The sequence below is a fragment of the Phaethon lepturus genome, unplaced genomic scaffold (genome assembly GCF_000687285.1).
Source record: "Phaethon lepturus isolate BGI_N335 unplaced genomic scaffold, ASM68728v1 scaffold9077, whole genome shotgun sequence".
Taxonomy (NCBI): Eukaryota; Metazoa; Chordata; class Aves; order Phaethontiformes; family Phaethontidae; genus Phaethon; species Phaethon lepturus.
The window spans coordinates 42,077-68,759 of record NW_010554028.1 but is presented as its reverse complement, the minus strand read 5'-3'; the positions used below and the strand labels follow the sequence as shown (position 1 = coordinate 68,759).

The 26,683-nt window shown below is 39.8% G+C and overlaps 1 protein-coding gene across 1 annotated transcript in view; it reads left to right on the top strand.

Moving 5' to 3' along the window:
• Nucleotides 1-1,172: 1,172 nt before the first annotated feature.
• PGM5 (phosphoglucomutase 5) overlaps nucleotides 1,173-26,683 on the top strand; it is a gene marked incomplete at its 5' end in the record, with an annotated part of 28,154 nt that continues 2,643 nt past the window's right edge. Inside the window, 4 exons of the mRNA XM_010291691.1 lie at nucleotides 1,173-1,288; nucleotides 10,430-10,565; nucleotides 11,556-11,739; nucleotides 18,156-18,290. Of these exons, the coding sequence (XP_010289993.1) occupies nucleotides 1,173-1,288; nucleotides 10,430-10,565; nucleotides 11,556-11,739; nucleotides 18,156-18,290 (571 nt within the window). The remainder of the gene's footprint in view (nucleotides 1,289-10,429; nucleotides 10,566-11,555; nucleotides 11,740-18,155; nucleotides 18,291-26,683) is intronic.

The window sequence follows — 26,683 nt, the reverse complement described above, 5'->3', positions numbered from 1 at the left end:
CATCTAACTTACATGCCTACTTTAAGACAGAGTGATGGACTGTCTGAAAACAGGTATGTCTCTGTTGATCAGAGAGGTGACTGCTTTCACCTTGACATGTAACTTCTAGGCGGATTGTGTCAAATGCGTTGAATCCCGCTTTGATTGACCTGCTTTGCCTTGAGGTCTTGACTGCAGTTAAAATGATGTAAATTGTCTCACGTCAAATATTCTTCTGTGGGGGTGGAATTCAGGAAATGTTTGTTAGGTGTGATGGCTGCAGCAATCCTAGGGAGATCGTAAGGACCTTTTTAGTGGTCAGATTCCTTGACTATATCTCAGGTCTTATTTTTCATATTAAAAACCAGTTGGCTCTGAAAATCCTAGGCACACTGTGGAAACGAGCAAATATAATTAGAAACAAGAAGAATGGTAATACTTATTCTGTATAAATCCCAGCTTGGTAGTAGGTTCCTTAGAGGATTTGAGTTTTTATTCTTTCTTGGTTTTTAGTCCAAGAAAGGATTTTTTCCTTATAGGTTATAACAGTAATAATTACCGGTTAACAACCTTATATGGTGGTTTATTTTGGTTCTTTAAAATACTGGCAGGTCAGACAGCTAGTGGGAGTATTTCATATAGGTGTGACAGAGGAGACAGGGAAAGTAAGTTCAGACTCAGGCTGAGGTTGGGAAAGCGTTTTTAGAGGAGATACTGCATCATGGAAACTTTCCTGTATTGTCTTGGCTTTGAATACATGAACAGAAGTAAAATATCTTTCAAGCACATTGGTGTTAGCCACCCATGTTTTTAAAGGAAGGTGCTTCAACATGATGCTTTAAGTTTCATTAAAGTATTAGTATAACAAAACCGTGTATCTCTAGATATAACTGTTTCTTGCTCAGTAACAACAGAAAGATACTGGTAAAGCCTATTGAGCGGATGTCCTACATTTTCCAAAATACTATATTTAGTCTGTAAACATACCTGGATTTTGGCTGAAGTCAGGTTCTGAGGCAAGGATTGGTTTTGAATGGTGCTGTTGATCTGTTCTGGTTTTTTTTTTTACTTATGTAAAAAGTAAAAGCTGTCAGGAGATGTAGCAAGACCTACAATATTCCTGAACTGATCTCAGACCATATGTAAAAATAGCACTGTCTTAATTGTGTGATACTTTATTGTGTCTTTTCCAGAGTGGCAAAAGTAATGAAGGTTCCTGTGTATGAGACGCCAACAGGATGGAGATATTTTTCCAATCTCATGGACTCTGGACGTTGCTCACTTTGTGGAGAGGAAAGCTTTGGCACTGGTAAGTAATACATAATAAAAAATCTCCACAGACTTTTATTGACAACTTTTAGTTTTCCTGGGTGCTTCAAGTCAAAGCCAAAAGAATCAGCAAATTAACTCTGTTTTGTGCTGGAACAGTGAACTGCCAGTTGTTCACATCTTGAGGGTCTTCTTGCAACTCTGGTGTCCAATACCTTGAGGTATGAACAGTGTAGAAGATGGGCATTCAGAAGCCGTAGGCAATCTTACCACTGCTCAGACAGCTTTTGGACGTGCCTGTCACTCTCTTCTAACTGGAACATAATGCAGAAAGGTCTCACTGGTTCCACTGTAATAGTCTTTTCAGAGGCTGCAACAGCAGCAGCATTTGGAGGGATTTCGCCTGTATTGCAACCACATGGTTTTTCCTAATGTGATTCAGTGTACAAAGTATGAGAATTGGTATGGTTAATGGTATGTCTAATCAAACATGTTGCAGATGTCCCTTTTTGGAACATCACAATTACCAAAACTCAGATAAAATCATCAACAGAAGAAATTCAGTTACATGTCAGCATCTGTGTTTTCCCTAAGTATTTCTCCCTTATCTGTCCCAAGAACCAGTCAAACAGTAGAATGCAGAATGAAAAACAAATTTGAGCCCTCATGAATTCAGTAGCAAACAATTCAAATATGTAGTCTGTAAATCTGCACAAACATGGTTTTGATTTATAAGAAAAATTAAATAGATTTCAGTGTTTCTTTTTTTCTTTCCTGGATTCTGGCACAGAAATTCTTTCTTCTTTTTATTCATTAGTAGGGTTACGTTACAAGTGTTTTGAATGAGCACACATCATAATAACTTAACTTTGCCTTGCTAATAATTTATTCTATATTTTGATGTGAGTTCTGTCGTGCCAATATTCTTTATTTTATGCAATTCATTGGCTACAGCTTTTCATAGAAAATAATTCATCATGTGGGAAAACTTGGTTACAAATTTCATTTTGCTTTGATTGAGTTAAGTCTAGTATTAAGTTTCTAGGTTAAGGTCAATCAGAGCAGAATGCTGCTTTTTAAAAAATGAGGATACCTTTAAGCAATAGACATGCCACTTCATGTGTTAGCCTGTCATCAACTGTCTGTAAGTATCTGTACGGACTGTTATGGAAGAACTAAAAATGTGGTTTTGAGTGTCTATCTGTAAAAAGTAAAGAGAATTTAAATTAATAATGATTGTTTATTTTCTTTCTGTTGTGAATGGGAACCGGTGTCCCATGATTAACAACTTAGATGCCTTGGCTTTATTGCTGTGACTGGCACAGATTTGTATTGCTTTGAATGTATCTTTTGAATAGATATTTTCAAAGTGTGTTCTGCAAGGTCATTGAGTTTTAACTTGGAGAAAGGGGCAGGAATGTCTTGTACCTTTCAGAATGTATTGCCATTTATTGTGGTGTGGTGTTAGACTGTGTCTCCATTTGCCCATGAGAGGTCTGGACTGAGGAGTTTTCAGCTGCTTTTTGATGCTTTGTCACTAGACCAGTTCTGTACCTTTTCCCTCTAAATATTGAAGTTTCTTTTGCTCATCCAAAATGAGATACTTCCATGAAACTTGCGTGGGTCTTGAGACATCAGTATGACCTCATTAGCATCCATATTACTTGGAAAAAACTCCTGCCTTCATCATCATGCTGAAGAAAGGGAAGTGTGGATTTTGACTGGAAGGAGCTTGTAGGAGTCTGATGGTGAGTTCCCATAGGCTGAAGTACATCTGGGTGCCTTAGCCCACAGAGTGCAGCATCTCCTGCTGCATGCAGTTTTGTCTGTAGAGGTATGTAAAGCAAGCAGGGGTGGCCTCAATGTGCCATATGCTGTGAGAAACCACTCTCTCAGGCCTGTTTCTGCTTGGTGCGTAAGGCTCCTAGACTATCTTAATCTTGTGATGTTGAGTAGAACTCTTGCAGATGCTTTCTGTCTCAGGGAGAAGGGAAGCATCTTTAGTTGCTTAGTAGAAGCCTTGTCTCCTTTGAGATTTGTGATTAAAATTTTATGGTGCAGTTTTAAAAAAAGCCAAACATCAAATTCCCTTGACACATTAGAAAGGCATCTTCAGGTCTTGCTAAGCAGACGGTCCCAAGCATTGGTGGACTTCAATCCTGCAGATCAGTTATATGGGAATCAAGAGAAGTGGTTTCAGCACTTGATCTACTAAAACACTGAGGGCATTGTGATTTGTATTACTTTATTACCCTGAGTGTCAGATGGTGGTTGAAGTTGGGAAAGAGGGACAGGTGTCTCATAGAGGTCATGCAAGGGCCTGTGGAGTTTGTCTGTTCTTCTAGGTAGGCAAGAGGATTCCTCTAACTTTCCTCTGTCTTTACACTTGACTATTTTCCTTTGCTTGTATCCTTCTGCAGGGCCCTAAAACAATTGCATTTTGTACTGTAGCCTGTCTTCCAATTTTGCAGCTCCTGTCTTCTGACCTCAGACCAGTTTCTGCATTCCTAGCGCGCTCTGTGTTCCTGTCTTAATCTGGTTCTCCTATCCTGTCATTAGTTCTTCAGATTCCTGATAAATTCTGTCTCTTGTGAATTCTAAGGGTGCTTGAACAACATATTACTGTCCAGCGTGGAGAGCTGCTCTACAGCAGTATTTAATCTGTACACCCTGGCACATTCTGCTCAGATGAGCTTTGTTGTACCTGCAGTACTTCAGTGCTCAAAGCCTCCTGACCTCCCACTGAAGCCAAACCCATGTAAAGGCTAATCTGAACCCTCAAGATTCAATCCCATTGTATCCTGGTTTCAGCTTAGAAACAACTAAACACATCAGTATGTTATCAACTTTTTTTCATCCCAGATCCAAAACATAGCTTCATACTAGCTTCTATGAAGAAAATTAACTCTATCCCAGCTGAAACCTGGGCATATGGGCATCCAGACAACTTGAGCGCTGGGTTTGAATTCCTCAGTGCATGTGTAGTTGCTGTATAAATGAACTGTGACAGTGCCAACAGGGCAGTTATGCAATGACTGTGATGCCTAAAGTTTGTTTTTCTCCCTGCCTCAGTTTCCTTACCAACTTTCATTACAACGCAGCTGTCTGAAAATATCTTATATGCCAGGGAGTTTATTTGTAAAATACAGACTGGTCTGTAGATGACCCAAGACTTCAGCGATGCAAGCTGTTTTTAGCAATAAATATTTACCTTATTGCGAATCTTTTAGTGATGTCCTAAGCTGTGTGACCCTCACAAGTTTCTGCCACTATTGGGCATTTGAATCAATTTTACAGCTTTCCCCTCAATCGTATCTTTAGAGAACTGAAAGTTGGCACTTCTTTAACTTTCAGCATGAAATATTTAAAGAAATGTACTATATAGTTGATCAGAGTGGGAAACTTGCTGTTCTCTCCAAGAGAAAGAGGTTTTACAGATCCACATTGTGTTGTCAAACTAATTGAACAGCACTGGAGACTGATTGCTTGTGTACCCAGGTAATCCAGCCCAGCTGGAATTTCCAAATAATACAGAGCCCTGCTTTTATAACATAAGGGATTTTGCTCTTGCAAGTAAATAAAAGCAAATTTTCTGCTATAAAAGGACAAAAGATTTTGAAAACATCCCATAGGGCTGTGTTTCCCAGACTTGTTTTCTGGCAGCTGATCTTGGAGCTCAACCAATGCTTTAAAAACTTCTTCCATTTTTGTAGCAGTGTGGGGAGCTTGTCAGATGAGGTTAGTAGCTTTCTGGTTCTATGACTAATGCCCAGGACACAGTTCAGAGAAGGGCGTCAGCAGCAGCAATTAGTTTCTAAATTTCATCAGCAAACTATTAATCAGGATTAGGAGAGCTGTGTGGCTGATTTATCTTTCTGCAGTTTAAACTACTTCAGTAATTGCTACATCTTTCATAAATTTGCATGCTTCATCTCCAAATTTCCAGATGCTATTAACATCAGCTGCCTTCTCCTGAAAGATTATGTAGAGGACAACTAATGGAGAATATAAAAATATGCTGCTGTTGAAATGAATGAAAGCCTTAAAAGAGCTGTTTGGTGATATCTGTTACAGGAAGACAAATCTAAAATAATCTCATTAACTTGAATAAAGGAACGCATTAGAATACCCCTAAATCTCTATTTGCATAAAATATTGTCAGATTTCAGATTGCTGGATGATAAATTTGTAAGACTCAAAGTGCATCCAAACAAAATGGTTTGCCATGAGTTTGTATACTTGCTTCAGTCAGATTTTTGTTTTAAAATCACATTTACAGGATGAAATGTCCTAGACAGAGATGACTAATTCAGGGAAAAGCACTTACAATTTCTTGATGCATAAGATCCTCAGGGCTCACTGTCTCTATCAGAATTTAAAATCTCAGATACAGATTAAGTTAGACACATAAAAGACAGTCTGCATGCCCAACAGCCTTCCAATATCAGAAAAATCATTTGAATGGTATTACTTTGTTTCTCAGGCTACTGCCTCTCAAGACTTTACTTCACTTTAAGCCTGCTTAAGCTGGTTACTTCTTAATGAATGGGAACATGCTCTGAGAGTTTTTCACAGATTGTTTACTCTGAGTCTGCCCATAGCAATTGACTGTTGCAGTAGGAAAAACTAACTTTTGCTGCTGTTATATGGAGAAATATGTGACAAATTAACTTAAAAATTAGTGGTCGAAGTAGTTGCAGTTGTTAGAATTTCCCTTACCTGTGGCAAAATAAATATAATGGCACAATCAGAAAAATATCTGTTGACTCCTCTGTGCTGTTGTGTCTATCTGCTTCAGCTCCTTAATCAGAGTCTGGAATTCATCAATGCCTTGGATGTTTCAATTAAAAGTATTATTCATAATTATCCTGAGATTGCTGAGAGCCCTCAGCAAGCCAGGAGGACTATAGTCTTGCAGTCTCAGGAATACATAGTTGTGAGGCACCCTTTACTTGTCCCCTTTGCACAGAGCAGCTCTGCTTCTGCAGATCCACAGCAGCAAATACTGGATCTGTAAGGCAAAGAATGGTGTTAGCTGAGCTGAGGCAGCAGAACGAGGTCCCTCCCTAGAGTTTCTACCATGTCAGCTGGACACCAAGAATACGTGAGAGAGAGAGAGAGAGAGCAAAGACAACGTACAAAGATGATGGTACAGTAAGTGAAAAACAGAGCTGACAAATGGAGTTGCAGTAACTGGTTTCCATTTTCTAAAAGAAAGAAGGGCAATAAATAGACCAACATATGTGCATATAGTAACCTGTTTGATGTATATGCTGGTGAAATAAAAGAAGTGGAATAAACAAGTTCTGAGAAATCCCAGTTGTCAATTTTCCTCCTATTAAGAATAACAAACGGAGACATTTCTTGGGCACACAGGATTGTTGTCCCTGTACTCACATCAAGCTAGCGTTTTTAATCGGTGGCTTTTGATCCTGGAACAGTTGGGTTGTTTTCAGCTTTTCCATCCAGACTTTTGCCTCTGGATTACTTTCTTCCAACGCTTTCTCTTTCCAGAGAAGCAACAATCTGTATGTCCTCCTGAAAGACACACAAGGACACAGCACATGCTAAAGCTCCTAAATGGATCTGAAGAATGATACGTGTATACACTCGTCCCTCTTCATAGAGATTTATGAGCTTAAGCCATGCCAGAATAAGGCTCAGAGCACAACAGAGAGCTTTCCAAAAATTCTTCTGTCCATGTTTCACGGACCATTTTGGTTCAATGAAACATACTCGAAGGTTTTGTTAAATCAAAACTCATCTCTTCCGTGGTGTTCCGTTCAGACCATTGCACAGATGTCATGATGCATAGACCATTTTGCTGAATGAATGCTATATGTTTCACTGCACGACTTGTTGGCTGGCAGTCTACAGAGTGTTACACAACAGGAGAATAAATGATTGTTGACACTGGAACAAATTGCTGAGGTGTTGAGCTCAGTACCATGTCTCTACTTCTTGCTGGTATCTGTTGAGACATAAGCCATTTAAGTTGCTGGGAGTATCAGCAAAAGAGGTGACCTTTTATGTGAAACTGAATTTTTCAGTGGAAGGAGAGGAACAGCCATGGTGGGGTGAGCTTGCTGCTGCTGGGGCCCTGCCCAGCCCCTTGGGGCATTCCCACCCTGCCCGTGGGCCAGGACCCTATGTCAGCCCCTGGGGCTGTCAGCCCCTGCCCCAGTGATGCTGCAGCAGGGCCGGTCTCCAGCTTCTCACAGCCCTGCCCTGCCCTGCCCAGCCATGGACCCCCCAAGCCAGGCCTACCCACGGTCCCACATCCTGGCCTGGCCTCAGCCCACCCCCGTCCCCAGGGAGGTGCCCGGTGCCCAGGGCTGGGGCTGCCCTGGGGCTCCTGGCTGGGGCAGTGGGATGGGCTCTGGCCACTGGGCCCTGCCCTGCCACCCTGCGGGAGCCCCCAGCCCCTGTGGTGACCTGATGACTTTTCCTGCTGCTACCAGGAGAACGATGGACACTGGTGGGAAGTGACAGCCCTATTCTAGGTCTCTCTTTTTATGGCAGTGGCAGAAACCTGCATCAGTATCTGGGAGCAGACTCTTCGCTACCACAACAATGATCAGGACCATGCTGTCTCCTTTGCCTGCAAGTAAGCTGGCTTTATTGTCTGTAGGCCATATTGCTGCTGTTTCTGTGGAAGGCATCCTGTGTTACCGCAAAAAGGCAGTAAAAATGTGAGGACCCCATTGTCCAAAAGGCTGGCTTCCTCTGGAAGGACATTTGTTTTCCTTTCTTACCTGAAGTTATTTACAAAGCTATGAGAGCTCGCAAATAAACCTGCCTTTTTTTCTTCTCAATAGTTGGCACTCTTGCTTTCACAGCACCCAGGACTCTGGAGCAGGGAGCAGAGTGACCTGTCGCTCGTCCCACAGCAGCTCCTTGAGGACCAGCCCATAGCTCTGGCCATTGTAGTAGGAGACTGCCCTTGTTGCAGAGAGCTCACAGATTACAGATCAAGGCAGATAAAAAGTGGCAGAAATGAAGTTTTCTTACTATTATTCTTACTATCATGACAGCTACTTTGCAAAAGCGAAGGCATGTTACCATCTGTCTCAGCTCTTAAATCCCTCTACAGTATTCAGTGTCCTCATTTTCATAGACACAAACATAATCTTCATGTAAGTCTTTTTCCTTTTCGTAAGTCTTCAGTAATCATTCCTCTACAACTCTGATACTGTGCTGAAATAATAATTTGCATTTAGCTAACTCTGTGGTAGTTAACTTGATGAATGTTAGATTCAGGGTGTTGGAGGTCTAACGCCCAGGGTTGAACGTAAGACAAAAAGACTAAGTGGGAGGCAGAGCTGTGGCAGGGCCAGCATGATGGGCTCTTAGCAAATGTGTATGAGTAGCAGCTTCTACTGTGACCGTTGCTCTCTCCTAAGAGGAGGGACTGCAAGTCCAAGGCAGCAGCAGTGACTGGAAGATGGATGTCAAGGCTGAACCCTAGGAATCATGGGGGCTCTCTGCATGTCTCACTGTTTTCCGTATATGTCTTTATTTTTCTGTTGACACAGGATTGACAGCTTCAGTGCATCAATTTATATTATGGGAACCATGTCCTCCGCCAGTAGCAAAACACAGCTGTTTCGACAGACAACTGTGTACATCTTGCAGGCTGTTATGTAAAACTACAGCACTGCAAAGCACTCTTGCTGCCACAGGATTTTTGTGTTTGAGGAAGAAGGATATTTCATAAAAAAGGTTTTCAACCTAAGACTTTATATTGCTCATTGGAGGATTTTGCTAAGTATTTTCTAAGGGTACTAGTTGCCTGCCTGATTGGTAGGTAAGTCAAGGAGGAAACAAAACTTGTGACTGTACTGCACTTGCTTTGTATTCAGGGTTTCGATAATGTGTGACTACACAGAAAATGATATGGTTGCAGCTAACAAACTTCAACCAAATCTAGTATTTATTATGCCAGAGCAATGGCCACATATTTGATGTCTCTTCAAGTTTTTTGAGTCTCTTAGCTTACATAGTTGTCATCGGTATCTACTGAGTGTGAGATGTCTTGGATCCTACTTTGCGTTTATTTTCATGCATGCTTTCTTGTGATTTTTCGGTAATCTGGGTTAGATACATACTGCCAACAAAAGTTTGTTCTAGATTAGCCAAAAGGAGAGGGCACTTGCTGAGACAACCAAGAACCTTCCCATGAAACAGTCTTTTGTTAGAAAACACTGATTTTCTTGAAACTGTTTGCTGATTTGAGACATTCCAGTTTTAACAGGCAGAGTGTAGCTTCATAGAAATATTTCTGGTTAAGATACGTTACACGTCTACTTGCAGAGTAGCCTGCTACTCCAGGTTGGCATTTTGGCTTTGGACATGGAAGTGCAAGATCAAACCTGTGCTCTTTTGAATTCAGATAATAGACTTGAACCTGTGCCTCCCATATCTGAGAGTATGTGCTAAATCCTGTGGGGTATTCCAAATTTGTTCTTAGTCTGGATTGCTGGATCAATTTCTCTCTTCATAAATACAAACCTAGGAAGGGGTTTAAATCTGAGCATCCAAACATCTTTACCACTGAGAAGTATTGAGAAATATAGGAAAGGGGAAAAGTGCTATTCTCTGGTGGTTTTTTTTTGGTTTTTTTTTTTGTTTGGTTTTTTTTGTCCCCAGAACAATTTTTTCAGGGTCTTGCTTGATGGGAGCTCATGAACATTCTGGAAATCTTCATTTTTCATAGAATGGGAAAATTCTTTCTCTGCAGCTTGTCAGATGAACATCTGCAGATATAAGGAGATGCTGTTGAACTTGACTCACATAACTCAGAACATTCTGGTTCGTGGCCAGGGATTTGCATATCTAGCCCGGTTCTGGGAAACAGCACCAGAGGTGTGAAAAAACCCTGTTTGTCAGTGAGCGGGAATCATGACTAAAAATGTTTTCCCACTACCACGATTTCTATTCAAATACTTGTGCATCTTTTTATTTAACCTTAGGAGTATGGACTTAGTCATATATAAATAAATCACATTTTAAACATTAGTTTTGGTTGTCCATCTGGAAGATGCCAGAGTGGCTGAGGTTAGTACTGTGGATTACTGTTAATGTGACATACAAAGTTAAATGAAACGTTTGCCCAGCCTCTTTACCTTGTTTTCTGATTTGCAGTGATACCAAATAATGTGCTTTACGTATGTCTCTTTAGGGTCTGATCACCTTCGAGAGAAAGATGGACTATGGGCTGTGCTAGTTTGGCTTTCAATCCTAGCAGCACGAAAGCAGAGTGTGGAGGAGATTGTCAGGGATCACTGGGCAAAATTTGGCCGGCATTACTACTGCAGGTGAGAAAAATGAGGAAAAAGCAGAGGAACTTACGCAGCTTATAGGACAATTCTGCTACAACCAAGGCTTGTCTAGCTGTGCTCAGCTGCATTTAGATTGTGCATTTATTGTGTCCACAGAATGAAAATCTGCCACAGATTGCTACTGTTCTGTAGGCAGGTTTTTTCCTGATGAGTAAGTGTCAGCAGAAGTTATTTACTTAGTGAAGGAGGAGCACGTATATGTCACTTCTAGTATATGAGTAATTGAATTTTCTGACATCGAATGGCAGAAAGATTTGAATTACTTACTTGTGGAATCTGTAGGCATAGCTTGTTACATGGCGTTTAAAAAAAAAAATATCCCAGCAAGATTTACTCTTGCATTTGTTTCCATATGTGCTTCTGTGTGACAGTGTTTTAGTGAGAACTGGAACTATGCCTACTTTTAATTCAGGTGTACATCTCCAAAGATCCGAACACTTGCTCATTTTTGTTAAGATCTCAAAAGGATGAATTCTGACTGTCATTTACATCTTAGCTTCTGCCTCTCTCTCAGCATAGACTTAATCCAGAGGAGGTCACATATCCATGTGACCAAAAGGTCTTTTGCACACAGCTGTTCCTCAAAAATTGTAGCGGTTTTCTCTGTTTGACTTGGCTGTTGAGCACTGCACTGATTGTGTCCTTCATCTTGGAAAGCTATCTGTGTATTGATGATGTTTTCTATGCTGCTTTATAAACCATGCATTTTCTAAATGATTTCTGTTGACTCAGAGTCTGATGGCCAATGTGGAACTGTGGTGCACACAGATAATGGCCAGATTGCATGAAAATTGCATGTGTGTGCTGCTTTAATTTGCAATCAGTACTTCAGTGTTCCACCTCTGATTTTTGAAGTAAGCAGTAAATTGCTAATTGTGAGTATACTGAGTTCTGTGAAAGCAGAACTGTTTTCTCAGCTCTAGGGGACTGACTTCTTGGTTCTACTTTTTTTAATATATGTGCAAGGTTTGATTATGAAGCACTGGAACCCAGAACAGCATATTTCATAATGAGAGACCTGGAAGCTTTGATCACTGACAAGTCGTTCAGCCATCAGCAGTTTGCTGTGGGTAACAGTATCTACAGTGTGGAAAGAACAGACAGCTTTGAGTACCTAGATCCTGTGGATGGCACTGTGACCAAAAGACAGGTATGTGTGTAGTGATGGAGTAGCAAAAGTTTTGCAACTGTCATACTGTTGCTAACACTGTTGTTTCTAATGTTCAGCTGGCAAGCCTCTCCATTTATTTATAGGATGGTGTTTTCTTTGCTCTGATAGATACTGCATTTCCTACTTAAGATTAGCTTGGTCTGGATAAGATAATCCACCTCTGGTTTAGCTTGCACTTGCTGTGCATAACTGGAGGCAGTAGTGTCACAGAGAATGTCAGAGGGGATGTTGCTCTTGACAGCAATGCACGTATAGAGAGGGTTCCTTTCTCTGAACAATGCAAAGTGTCATGTAGAAAGACAGTCTGTCTTTTTTCTGTCTGAAATCTCCACTTGCTCTACATTACAAAAAAAGTTAAAATTTTCTTGCTTTTGGTGACCCACAGGATTTGCATAATTAAGGCACAGTATCTGCTGTAGCCAATAGCATGCAGAAGACTTTAGTGGATTGTACCATATGTGGGCATGTTAAACTTTTGTAGCCCAAATGACCAGTTCTGTATTCCTTCTGGGCTGTGTCTGTAATGAAATTCCTTAGCTATCAAGAACTGCAGTTCAAACCGAGCCTTTCAGTGTTTTGAAATTCATGGTACACTCAAAACTAACTATGTACTTTTTCCAGGTGTAAATGTATATTCAAACATCTTGAATATGAGCTATGACTCATATTAAAATGTGTTCTGTATTTATGCTTTATATTTTTATTGTCCTAGTTTCTCTGGTTTGTAAATTACTTGACCTGACCAGACCCTAGCAAATGATATTACAAACCATTAAAACTATTGTCATGGCATTCTGTTCAGAGTCTTTATAGTTTCCATTCATCATTGCATCCAGAAAATACAAGCAGCCCACCTGCCACTGAACTATTCTCTGTTTGTGCGTATTGCTGTTGAAACAAGATAGGAGAATATTGTCGTATCAAAGTCCACCGGAAAATTACAGGCATGGCAGACTTGTGGCCCTTATACTTTTGCAAAACAGCTTGTGAACTTCTAGTGCACTTTTTTCCCCCTTAATTTTCATCCAAAGCCCTTGTCCTAAATTGGAATATAATTGCTAATCATATCACCATGTAACACAAACAGAGAAACATGACTTGGCCTGTTTCCAGATGGATCTGAAAGTGAGCTCATAAAACCAGAAAGCATGTCTTTTCATAGGGAGAAGCACATATTTATTGAGAATACAGTTCAACCAGTTTGTCTTTTGGCAAGGTCACATTCTTAGCTCCATGTGTCTGCAGCCTTAGTGTGATTCTCCAAGCACAATAAAGTAAGAGAGGACATTGATCCATGCAAATGAAACAACAATTCGCTGCTGCCATTTTGCTCAGGTAGCTTGCTCTTCATGTAAATGCAAATGACTCTTTCAGACTGTCATGAGCTTCACACATATTTTCCAGCCACACTTTTGGGAACCTGATCAGAGTTTTATTCCTCAGTAGGTAGACGAGAAAGGTGTAACTGTAACTGCAGTATGTCTCATGAATGAGAAGCTGGCTACATGATAATTAGCCAGTGTTAATAAACCAACAGGTTCAGAAAACACTAAAGAACAAAATAGGCAGCAGACCGTACGCCCAGACTGTAGCTTATGGTGCAATAATAAGGCATAAAATTAAATGAAACATTCTGCTGTTCTTGAAGACTGTTTTAATTTTTAAAGTCCTATTGTGCTAGCCTTTGCACACATGAGACGTAACAGTGCTGCTCCTGAGGATCCTGCGAGCCAGAAACTGGACCAGTTGTATTTTTGTGTGAAATTTTAATTAGAAGCATGAGAAGTACAAGTTGCCCATTGTAATGGTTAACTTTGAACTCCCTAATGAGGCATTCTTACATTCTGAGATTCACAGAATAAAACCCTGGAGCTTTGTTATTAAAAGTTTGTTAATGTTTTCTCACTCCTCTGATAGATTTGGGATGCAGAGGGCTCTGCATGTAGTCTTGGTTTTTTTTTGTATTTCATTTTGAGCAGGAGTCAGGAAACAGGCATTGGAAAAGTTGGAAAAAAGTTATTTCAGATAACTTGCCAGAGATAAGGCACAAATTCTTCTCTCTTCAGAATGATACTTCAATCATGTATCAGCAATAAGGTATTTCCTGTCTGAGTAGTGAGTATGGTCTGCTATGCCTAGGGGACATTCAAGGGTCCACAGAGGAGCAAATAAAAATTGTGATAATCTCATTATTTTGAAGTAAAAGTATAACCATTTTACATGCTCCTAATTTATGTATATGTCTCTGTGTCTAATATACTGCTCCTAGGCTAGATTTTCTACTGGTGTCATTCCCTGCTGTTATACTTTAATAATAGTTTTTCAAAATCCTAAGATATTTTGCTTTAAGTTTGCTGCTTAGTCTTGTTCATGCTAACTTATTATGCTAATTTATTATTATTTATTTAATTATGAAATTGGTAACTGAAAAAACCCCTAAACCACTGGAAACCAAACTACATGGTGCAATATATAGTAGGTTTAGTTTTCTGAGTGCTTCATAGATACGAATACATCAGTAAGCTGTTTAACTGGATTGTAACATAAAAGAGAGAAATCCCTGTGAAGCTCCATCTCCATCACATCAGCTTCAAAGCCAGTGGGTTAACCACTTTTGTTTCAGAGTTTCCACAGGGCTCATCAATATCCATTAGCAGGTGCAATTTGCCCAAAATAAATATCTGCGGATGTTCAGTGGGGGAGCTGTACTGAATCTTTTCATTTGCATCCTCCCAGAAAAAAAAAAACTATCTGTTCCCGTAAGAAAACATCATTCTTGCTAATGACAAGTAGTGTGTCCTATTTTATTAAAACTGGAAGTTACTCTGTCCTATGGGCTTTTCAGTATGTTACTCTTCTTTCTTTTCTTCTTGTGTTGGTTTATAAGTTCTGCATATAAAATTTCATGTTTCATGGAGCTGATACCTTCTATATAATAGCAAGTATGTGACTTTAAATTAACGGAGCCCGTGTCAGGTGAAAAAGTACCACCATGACAAACAGTAAGTAGGCTGCTTGCAATTTCAGCTTGTTCTGACCTTGCTGACCACAAAAGCTCAAAAATGTCGAAAAGGAAAACTTTTGTATGTTGGACTGAGTATTCTGTAACAAGTGGGGAAAACCTGTTTGGTTTTGCTTTTACACAAGATGCAGAGTCACAGGTTATTCTCCAGGCAATGCTTTTTCAGATCTATGTGGTTTTGGCTGGTTTTTTTGGCTTTAACAAATGTTTGTAACTCATGGCATTTAGGTATAATTTCCAAAAAACAGTTAAGGAGTTTAAACATTTAATAGCTCTCATTAATTCCTGTGGCCTTCCTGAGTGAAAGGCTGTGCTAGTTCTTGAATCACTGTTTCCAAGGGAGAATCGAAAGTCAGATTTTTTGCTGCTGGGCTGTCTGAAAAATGAGTTAAACTCAATCTCCAAGTGCAAATGTTGTGGCTTTAAAAGTTGTCTTTGGCAGTCCAGTTCTAAAGGCCAGCTCTTGTTTACCTACCACATGATTTCGCCCTGGCACTTAGGATTATTGTTTTTAAGGAGCATAGCCACTGTGTCTCTGTAATTCCCCTTTACAGACTTTTTTCAGCTGTATGGTAGGAATCCTAGTTTTACAGACAAATATTATCTGTCATCATGTATGTGTAAAAATCAATACTGTCAGTCAGGTGTCCCTGAGAAATGCAAAATGAATAGAATAATAAGCTCAGAAATAGTACAGTGAACTGTATGAATGCTGGTCGTGTGTCTATATATATTGTATAAACATCTCAACTGCCATTAACTGTAACATCAAACAGACTACATACGCTGTAGTTTGGTGGAGCATTTTTGCATCATAAAGTTATGGAAGGAGTTATGGGGAGTGTTTATAAATCTTTTTTATTCCAAAGACCATAATTTAATGAGTGGAGAGACTTCAGGTTATTGTTATTGTTGTTGTTAAATAATATTTATTATTGTTATTAAATATAAATATTATTGTTATTATTAAACATATAAATATTATGTTATTAAAATAACATTGTTAAACCAACAAGGTGTTATTGTTATTATTGCCAGATAAACATGGAGTTTGTGGAAGAGTGTTCAAGTGGTCTTGCTAGTCATGTCATCCTGGGAGCTGCTAGGCCTGGCAGGAACACTTAAACTGCCCACTTATTCTTTGGAGAGGAAGACACTCACATGCTCTGATGTTCACGCTTTCATTTTGTGCAGATACATTAGACTCCTTTCCTTCTTTCTTAAAGCTGATTGACATTAATGCTCCGTACTTTGAGCTGCTGGTCCTGGGTTTGACAACCATTCAAAACAAACCATACCCAGAACTGCAAAACTATTCAATTTATCTTGTTTCTTTTCACTTAAGTGTAACAAACAATCAGCAAGAGACAACCCCTTGCTTACAGGATCAGATCATAACAAACTGCCTGTATAATTCTAGGCACCCAAGATGAACTCTTGATGCCATTCAAATCAATGGCAAAACTCCCATCACCATCAATTGAACAATCTCATTACAAAGTTGGCTTAATAGAAAATACTAGAAAAACAGGCTTTAAAGCTCAATCTTCTGAATGTAAACTATTTCTGTTTGTCACTTATGCTGTACATACTGAGAGTATGAGGTAAATTTATGTTGCTGATAAATGTTAAAATTAATATATAATGCCATACTAGCAGATAAGAAAAGTTTCATGGTATCACCACAGTTAGAGATGGAAAATATCTCCTAGGCCATCTAGTCCAACCCTTTATCCATGTGGGATATTTTCCTGTTGTATATTTTCTAGTGTTAATGGCCATTACACAAGAAACACGTGGACCTATTGGAGAGGGTCCAGAGAAAGGCCACTAAAATGATCAGAGGGATGGAACAGCTCTCCTATGAGGACAGGCTGAGAGAGTTGGAGTGGTTCAGTCTGGAGAAGAGAAAGCTCTGGGGAGACGTTATTGCAGCTGCTCAGTACTTAAAGGGGGCTTATAAGAAAGATGAGGACAGACTTTTTAAGAGGGCCCGTTGCTGTAGGACAAGGAGTAATGGTTTTATACTAGAAGAGGGGAGATTCAGACTAGATACAAGAAAAAAATTTTTCACAATGAGGGTGGTGAGATACTGGCACAGGTTGCCCATATAGGTGGTAGATGCCCCATCCCTGGAAACGTTCTTCAAGGTCAGGTTGGACAGGGCTCTGAGCAACCTGATGTAGTTGAAGATGTTGCAGAGGGCTTGGACGAGATGAATTTTAAGGGTCCCTTCCAACCCAAACCATTCTATGATTCTGTGATTATCAACCAAATAATGCTTTATGTGATGCTGAAGATGTTTTGACTTATACCTGATGAAACAAAGGTTTCTACTTTAGAATATTGGAGCACTGTGTTGCTAACATAAGTGACCCCTCAAGCTTCTGATAAAACTGGAAGGATAAAATGCTTCTCTTTTAACTCTCTTCTCTAATTTTTTAATGTTTTACTGCCCCTTTAAACAAAAATAACAAGGATCTCATTTTGTGCACTAGGCGTGTGCCAACAGCAGGACTAAAAGGGAAAATAAAGTTCAGTGGCATAGGAGATGTGGTGCTTAGCCTAAGGGTACCATTTACAGAAAGGGAACTAGACTGTGTGTTAGTGCAGAATTGGTGGAGTATTGAAACAGTACAACTATTTAACTGTGCAATTTAGTCCTTTGGCTTTAATGTCCTTCTTGTACAGAAAGTCTGTCCACTGTGGATCTAAGTATATGGTCTGTGGTTTGTAGAAGAATGTGTTCATATATACAGTACAAAAGAGGGGAGGAGAAAGGGAAAAAAAGAGGTGAAGATGGGAGCAAAGAGCAAATTCACAATTAATAATAAATCCTTTTTATTCTACACACAGTTAATGTGTATTAATTAGTGTATGTGAAATTAATTAACACCTTAAGTTTCCCAAGTTGTATTACAGACTCTTGTTGAAATTCTTGTAATCAGCTATTGGTGCATGGTCTACGAGGGGCAGCAGCTGATCCTGTCTTTTGTATTCACTACTGGCAACTGGTTTTTTGTTCCTGGGATCCTGTAGCTATTCCTTAGGCGACTGGTCTTTGCTGATCTTCTAACTATTTCTCAGGCCATTGATTTTGTGCTCTGACACACAGAACAAGAACAAATCAGCTAAACAAAATAAGAACAGCAGTAAGAGAGTCCTTTATGAGGAGTGGAAGGGAATATACAAGATTATTCCTAGTCTTTAGAGGAGGGAAAAAGAGTAATAAATGAGTTGTCCAAAGTTACCTGGAAAGAGGAATTGCATCCAAATGACTCTTCCTTTCACTTCTTATTTTACAGTAGTGAACCATGACTTGTAAAGATACTGCCACCTTACATACATGCTGTTACTTCTTCTTCTCCCATAGGGGCTGCGGATTATTTTTTCAGATGCTTCCAGGCTCATCTTCAGAATGAGTGCTTCTAGCCATGTGAGAGCAACTCTCCGGATCTATGCAGAGAGTTATGAAAAGGATCCTAGCCAACATAATAAGGAACCACAGGTAATGCAATAGCATTGTAATAAGTCGATAAGTAATGCCATTCCTCTGTAAATAGCAACGGCTACAGCTTTTCATCTTTAATCAGAAGGAACACTCAGCACTTTGACCTCTGTTTACTGTGTTTGTGCATGATTTTCCTAATCATGTGACTGTACACGTTTTGAGGCAGGACTAGTAATTCTAATATATGTTTATGTAATATCGAACACAACAGGAATGTCAAGGGCTGAGATGCCTGGTGATAGATGCCGAGCAATGACTTTTAGCCTATTAAGAGAAGCCATGCTAGTTTTACTTTTTCACTCATTTTTTACAAGTGTTGTAGTATGAGTTACAGAACAATATTAAAAAGAAGATAATTATTTTTCAAGCAGGTTATCTGGGGATCACATAGTTACAGGATTCCAGGGATTCCTCATAGTGAGAGTACACTTAGGGAAATATGGATGCCAGACTCTAAACAATGTAGGGATTCCTTGTAAGGGAAAGACTTGCAACTGTCTGAGAATTATATCATAACCAGACTCTTTCCTAAGAAGAGTGAAGGTTGAGAGTAAGTTGCAGTATAGTCCAGCAGATGCCTAAAACAATTAATAATATATATCACATTTCAAACTCTCAGATTTTTCACAGTAAAACAGCTTCATGCTGTGATATACAAGAAGAGAGGACTAAGGATGTTTCATGGAAGAGAGGATAAGCATTTGGCTTGTAGTAAATCAAAACCCTGTAGTTTGAAGTTCCATGTAGTTTTGTATTCATGGCTGGAATGCAAATGCAAATATCCCAAAACATAAAAGCTGTCAAATGCATTTGAACCCTAGGTAGATGTTTGATGTTGTTTTTTCACTGGATTCCCACTATAAACTTAGCGAGTATCTTCTTATGCTATTAAACAATTGTCTACTAGTCATTAAAAGAGCTTCAGTTTTTCCAGAAATGTTGCAGACTCCATTTCTGCAGATGTGATCTATTAATTTTATTTGCTTTTTCTTAAAGTAACAGTTTGCATCCTCAGTAACTCCTTGGATAGAATACTTATAATGTTAAGCCTCCAACAGAGTAAAGGACCATTTTTCAGCAATTTTATTGTTTTTCTGTGCCAGGTTTAGCCAGCTAGAAGGTTCATAAATATATTTTGACCAACGAAGAATACTGCTACAACTCCATTCACATTTCTGCTGTGTAGGGTTTACGTGGCAAGGTTTTGGTAGTGAGGTCAGAAGACACCAGAAGCTGCCCCCATGTTGAACAGAGCCAGTTCCAATTGGCTCCTAGATGGACGCACCACTAGCCAAAGCTGAGCCAATCAACTATGTTGGTAGCCTCTCTGTGATAATGTATTTAAGAAGGATAAAAAACACTGTGCAACAGCAGCAGGGAGGGAGGAGTGAGAATATGTGGGAGAAACAACTATGCAGACACCAAGGTCAGTGAAGAATGGAGGGGAGTGATAGAGTGGCTTGGTGGGCATCTGGCAGCCCTCTAGGGACCGTTCGCCACAGCTGTGTCAAATTTTATTACAGAACAAATTGTTTATCAGTTGCAATTAAGCTGACCATTTGAAATATGGTTCTTTGCGCTATGTAGGCAAGGCATAGATGAAATGATAATAAGTCATAAGAGACAGACTCAGAGTTCATTTTAGAGGTTTGCAGTGGACTTAGAGTAACCTTGTGATATGGGACACAAAAAAGTGTGATCTGCACGTGTTTCCTGTCTAAAGAATCCCAACAAAAAATACTAGAAAACAATAGAGCATATACTTGAAGCATTCATCTAACTAAACTTCTGACTATTTAAGTACAAATGAGAAGATGCCTTTTAAAATGGGATTCTTTTTCCATCAACAGATGTTCTACTTTACTTGTTAGAAGGTGTGCAATATGAGAGAAATGACATGCTGATGGAGTTTAGGCTTTTGTGTCTCCTAAAGTAACCTGCAATCAATGCCCAGTATTTAAAACTTGTTTTTTTAAATGAGTGGAAAATAGCAAGTATTTTCAGTGAATTTTCCACTTCTGAAGAAACTAGATTGAGGGAGCAGAGGTTATCCTCAGAAAATGAGGAATGTGATGCCCTACTGTTAGATTTCTTCGCTGTTCTGCATGCAGTTGCTTGAGAGTTATAAGGTCTAGTCACTTCACCAGCAACACAGACTATGTCCAGGGAGCAGGAAGAATGGGGCTGCTGCACCAGGTGATAGGAGCCAGGCACTCAGAGCAGCTACAGCACAAGCAGTGCCCTCATTGTCCAGGGGACAGTCCTACAGCAGGCAAGTGGAGCGGGCAGAGCAAGGCTCCGGTAACAAGCGCCGTTGACTGGGTTTAGGGTCCTGGAGCAACAGGAGATGGGACCAGAGACAGGGCTGGAGAGAAGGCAACAGTGTGGGTCCATCCAGGAGACAGGTCAGAACTGGAGACAGGCTACAATGTACACCAGGCACTCCTACAGCACAGCTCAGGCAGGGACTAACACCCCTGGGGCAGGCTGAAATGGGCTGTGTGAGCCCATGGGCAGGGTGCAGAAGCCAGTCCTCCAGGGAGGCTGGACAGGGCCAGCAGGGCTTGTCACTGCCCTCAGGGCTTTCAGAGTCTAGTCTTCAGAATAAAAGACACCAAAAGGGTCTGTGATTCTGCGGGACAGAAAAAAGGCTGGAAGGTTTTTTCCTATACATGTACCCGAACCTGTCAGATTGTTACACTTTTGGCTGTTTATCCAGGATATTCACTAGTGAGCAGGTAACCCCAGGGGTAGAAATGTCATTGCCTTGAAACTTGTTGCAGGGACTTTCCTGCATTCATGCAGACATTTTAACATCCAGACTGCCTCAGCTGATACACCCTCCTCGTATCTTGCAATGTGCACAAAATCTGGGCCAAGTAGCAGTTTCTTCTCAATTAATGCAATAAATTCTTTCTCTGGTTTCTTATTGTACAGTATTGTGCAGCTCCCACTGCTCCTCTTTCCTTGCCCTGGCTGGGTACATTGCCAACGACAAGAGGGCATTGGACCTGCAAGGTCATACGTTGTATCCTGCAGGCAGATGGTGCGTTTAAGGGAGTATATAAATTTAATTTCATGAGATTCTCATGTGAGTACAAAAACAAACTAAAAATTTCTCAGGAGAACATTGAATAATCTTCAGTGGAATATGTGGAAGAGAGGGAATAGTGAACTCCCTTTACAAAAAACAGCATTGCTGGGGAGGGGCAGCATAGTTTTCATCATATTGTAATTCCTTTATTGTTTAGTTTGCTTTGAGATTCATACTGACACATGTACATCTAGAAGAGCTGTGACAGATTTATGATTTAAGTACTTTGTTTCCTATTTATTTTCAGTAATAGGGGCATATTTGACATATTGTAAGTGACTAGTTATTCAAAGAGAACTGATATAAAGAAGTATGTAAAGTATTTACCTTATATATAGTATTTAAGGAAATTGTTACATTTGGAATAAATGCGTATTTTTCTTTAAGTGTAGTTGATCTTTGTAACTGGGTAGATGACTACATGTAGCTTCTGTATCATTGCTCTCTGCCTGGATCAGGAAAAACTCTCTTCCATACTTTTTATATCATAAACCAAGACATAAAATCATTTGATGATTGGCTGCTTAAGTAAATACTTAGTTACTTCCAGTTATTGGACCACCTCCTTCCAGTACCTTCTTTTCATATTTTACACAGACCAGTGGAAGATGAACACTTTGCATTGCTCCGTGTTTTTGCCTGATGATAATTCCAGTCAGGCAAAATTACCTTGAGACATCTTTTTGTCTCTTTTACACAAGAAATAAATCTCTCTGTCTTGACAGGCAACTCATTTATATTGGAAGTTAAGAGTGACATTTTGTGCAATTGTGTGGTAACTAGCTTGAGTTTGCCTCATATCAGCATCCTTTTTTTTCCCTTTCATTTCAGACAAAGCCTTTTCCAAAATTAAGCCAGCTTTCCAGCAGTTTCCAAGTTTTTCTAGTTTGCTTCACTTCTCTTTGACAGTGTAACTGCTGATGGGTGAATATTCCACAGATAAGCAGAAACCTAAACACCTTCCAATATGCATGCTGAGATATGCACATTTTCCTGAAACACCAGTATGACATTATGACACTTTCTGAGTTGTGTTAACTGAGATGTATTGTAAAGGCAATATATACAAGTACATTTCTTTTAAAAACTACTTGAAATGGACAGAGTTAATCATTCACATTAGAGGTGCTGTACTTCTGTGGATGACCAGAACGCCTTTCCCATAGATGGTTGGAGCAGATGATCTTTCGAGGTCCCTTCCAACTTGTACTGTTAATATGATGAATGCTTGTCCAGAATAAAATTTGGATAAGGATCTGTAACAATGCTCAACAGCATCCAGGTTCAACTACCATGAGAGCGCTAGCTGTAGGCCCTGCTTTGGTTGATACCCAACAGAAAGCCTGACATAAGTTGAAGCACTGTTGGGGCTGCTCAAAGCTGTGCTTTTTAATTTTGGCCCCAGGGAGACATTCAGGTGAATGGTGCTCAAGTGAAGCTTTATTCCACCTAGAATAAGTTAAGCATAGACAACTGCCTGATCAACAGCCTGAGAAAGGGAGAGTAGTAAAATATGCCAATAATTAGAAGTCTGAGGTCACACATGAATGTGAATAGCAGTGGCTTCTGGCTGTTGAATGATCCATTGAAGGAAATAGGCAGAAGCAGCTTCATAGAATCATAGAATTGTTTAGGTTGGAAAAGACCTTTAAGATCATAGAGTCCAACTGCTAGCCTACCACTGCCAAGTCCACCACTAAACAAAGTCCCTGAGCACGACATCTACTTGTCTTTTAAGGGGAGTCTCTCATAAATCTCCAGGGATGGTGACTCAACCACTTCCCTGGGCAACCTGTTCCAAAGCTTGACAACCCTTTCAGTGAAGAAATTTTTCCTAGTATCCAATCTAAGCCTCCCCTCACACAACCATTTCCTCTTGTCCAATCACTTGTTATTTGGGAGGAGACTGACATCTTTCAGGTGGTTGTAGAGCACGATAAAGTCTCTTTTGAGCCTTTTTCTCTCCAGGTTAAACAATCCCAGTTGCTTCAGCTGATTGTCACGAGACTTGTGCTCTAAAACCTTCACCAGTTTTGTTGCCCTTCTTTGGACATGCCTCAGCACCTCAATGTCTGTCTTGTCACTACAAGAGGGGCCCAAAACTGAACACAGTATTCGAGGTGTGGCCTCACCAGTGTCAAATACAGGGGGATGATCACTTCTCTACTCCTGCTGGCCCCACTATTTCTGATACAATTCAGGATGCTGCTGGCCACCTTGGACACCTGGGAGATAAGGAGTGGCTACTTTTTTTCCCTAAGTAGTTCAGTTCTTCCTATAAGCCAGTATGAACAGGAATGAAAATCAGGAGCAATGAAGAAAAATTGCCATCATGCTATGTGCAAAGTATTTTAAAAACAATTCAATGTAAGTATTTTAAAACTATGTAATTTATAGTGGTGATGCAATCTAGTTGTAAAACAAAGGCTTGAAAACAATGCCCAATGCTTTTCTAAAACTGGAATGTTCCACTTAGAATGAAAGACCACTCTGTCACTGGTGATGCCCCTCATCTCTGTGCATTCCTGAGAAAATGGATTTCCAGCTAATTTGGAAGACATTCTTGAAAAGATTTTGGGTTTTTGTGGTTTTAGCCACTCAAATAGGCATCCAACGGGCAATTTGAGGAAGTGCAGTTCATTATAACAAATGAAAGGCTTCTGAATTCTTGGACTTTATGCATTGGCATGTATCTTTTTCTAAAGTTAATAGAGTTTTAGCTGTGCTGAATTTAACACATATGGAAAATCTAGAGATGTTCAATAGTCATGAAGTACTAAAATAAGAGTTTATTTACCTTTAGCCCCATTTATAGCTTCATTTTATAGATCAACTCATTATTTGTTACTTGCAGATCCCAATACATGGTTAATATCTTCTTGTCCTTTGTCTAGCCGCCTGGATATATTATTGAACTTGGATAAGATTTGAACAGGAAATTTCATATACAAAGACCAAGAAAGAAATGACTCATTATGCAGAGTTGTTTTGAATTGTTTTATTTATAAATGCAGTGTATCCTTCAACAACACGGTTGTGCTGCCGTTGCAGGATAAGTGCCCGGGAGTAGTGTATTGAATAATCTGTATTGTTCTGAATATGGACTAACCAGCTCGGTTTACAGTCTGTTATTATTCATTATGTGAATTGCAACAGCAATAAATAGATATTGTCATAGACCTATGCAGTCTATATCAGGTAATCTTTAAACAGGATACATTGAGTCACCAATGCTGCAATTACTTTTGCTAAAGACTAGTGAACTACATGCTAGTTAGCTACAGAAGCATTAGATTGGCAGCAGCCAAGCAAAGATATTGGGGCAGGAGTTGTTTCTTTGTGTTTTTGTCAAAAAACGCATGCCAATTGAAAGAAAAATCATTGGGATAAAAATCATGATCATCAAAGAATGAATTTCTGAAACAATTTTTGAATTGCAAGTAGCTGAGGAAGAAACAAACTGATTTTCAGGTGGACCTTGGTCAGTATATGAAAGGATTGTGAATATATGTGTTTGTGCATGTATATATATAAAAATAGTGATTATATATAAAGCTTTTTTTTATGGTGTGATTTTGTTCAAGAGCAGGGAACTGAAATCGATAACCCAGAAGACCTTGTGTCCAATATCACTTAATAGGGATAAAATTAAAGGTTTCTGTAAGGTTCTGTCAAGACACTCTTACATCCCTAAGGAAGTTGCCCGTTCATTTGCTTTTGAAGGATTGGGTCTTTTAGCATGGCTCTGGTTGGCTACTAAAACATATGGCAGGTTTTGCCATTACTGTTAAAACTCATAAGATTTTCTTTGAGGGGACTTTCCACCTGTTTGATCACAGTCTTAGGTAACACAGCATGATTGTGCTATTCAGGTAATTTAGCTTCTGATTCTGCCCAAAGCCAGTGAATAAATTTTAAATCAGCTGGAACTGGAAAGGAAAGTCTGTTTTCCTATTACAGAAGAAAAATACTTCATGTGACGGTAATTGTAAAGTACTTCGTGAATCAAGGAAATGAGTTCATTAAACGTAATCTTCACTCAGAGCTTTTTGGATATACTAGAAAAAACCTGATCTGTTGCAAACACAGATGTTTCCATGCATCACGCAGTTTACGTTTTCTTTCTGTCTTTTTCACCCCTCATGCCTGCCTTCCTCTATTGCTAGAGGCAGAACAGCTGGCCTCCTGACCTTTACTGAAATTTTATTTTGAGTTAGCAAGCAGACCATGCACAAGAGTAGAGAGGTCAGTTTCCTTTTCCCCGTGGTGAGTGTGCTGCTTCATGCTAATAAAGTGAACACCACCAGTGCTGTGGATGTTGCAGAGCCAGTCTGGTTTGTTCCACAATGAACCAGGCTATCGACATTGCTTAGATCTTCTAGGGTGGGTGGCTGTAAACCATGTGCATAAACCTTTCCAAAGACTTCTTTTTTTCGGAATGCAAGACCCAAGCAGGCACGCTGAGCTGTGTGTTGAGCCCTTATGGCAGAAGCCCTGCAGGAGGTACATCTGTGGTGCCAGACTGTGTGACCTTAGTGCTGAGCTCACTTTGTAGTTGTTTCAGTCCATTGTGTCCCTTCCATGACTTTAGCGTTGCTTTGTAAGTGTATTGGTTTGACTTTTAAAGTACATTACAGCCAAAGGAAAAGCTCCTTCTAATAGGTAAGGCCATCAAAACACGTTTTGGAGGATTTGCCCCTCTCTTCTGCCTTTCTTTTTCTTTGCCTTAGCTCATGTGATAGTGATTCTGTGGTCCAAGTTACAAAGGGCTAACAGTGGCTTTAAGCAGTCACGTGAAGCAAGGGAAAATGACATGGGAGCAGTAAGAAGTAAGAAAGGAAAGAGTTATTTCTCAGTTCCTCTGTGTCCTTGTTCCAGGACTTGGAGTGGTCTCAGTTACCCTGACCTCTCTGAGCAACCTTCCGTGTAATGTTTAAATGATAAAAAGAGAAGGACTGAGAATGGATTTAAGTCGGGACAGATGATTTTGCATCAGAACTGAATGAATTTATCATGAAAGTTGGCAAATTTTAGCACAACTGCTACACATAGTAGGTTTTCACAAGGTATTTCTTGACATATAGATAACATTTGTCCACCTATTCTGAGAAAAATATTTTCTAAAACTGAAGTCCAGACGCATGCTGAGCTTTTAACCTGCAAGCAGGTACATTTCAGCCCTGCCTGAGCCTTTTATAAACTAGATGCATCATGGGGCAAATCTTATCTGAGAACTTGACTAGAAGGAAGGGAGTTGTACAGAATTTTCTTGCAAAATCACAGAGAGAAAAAATGG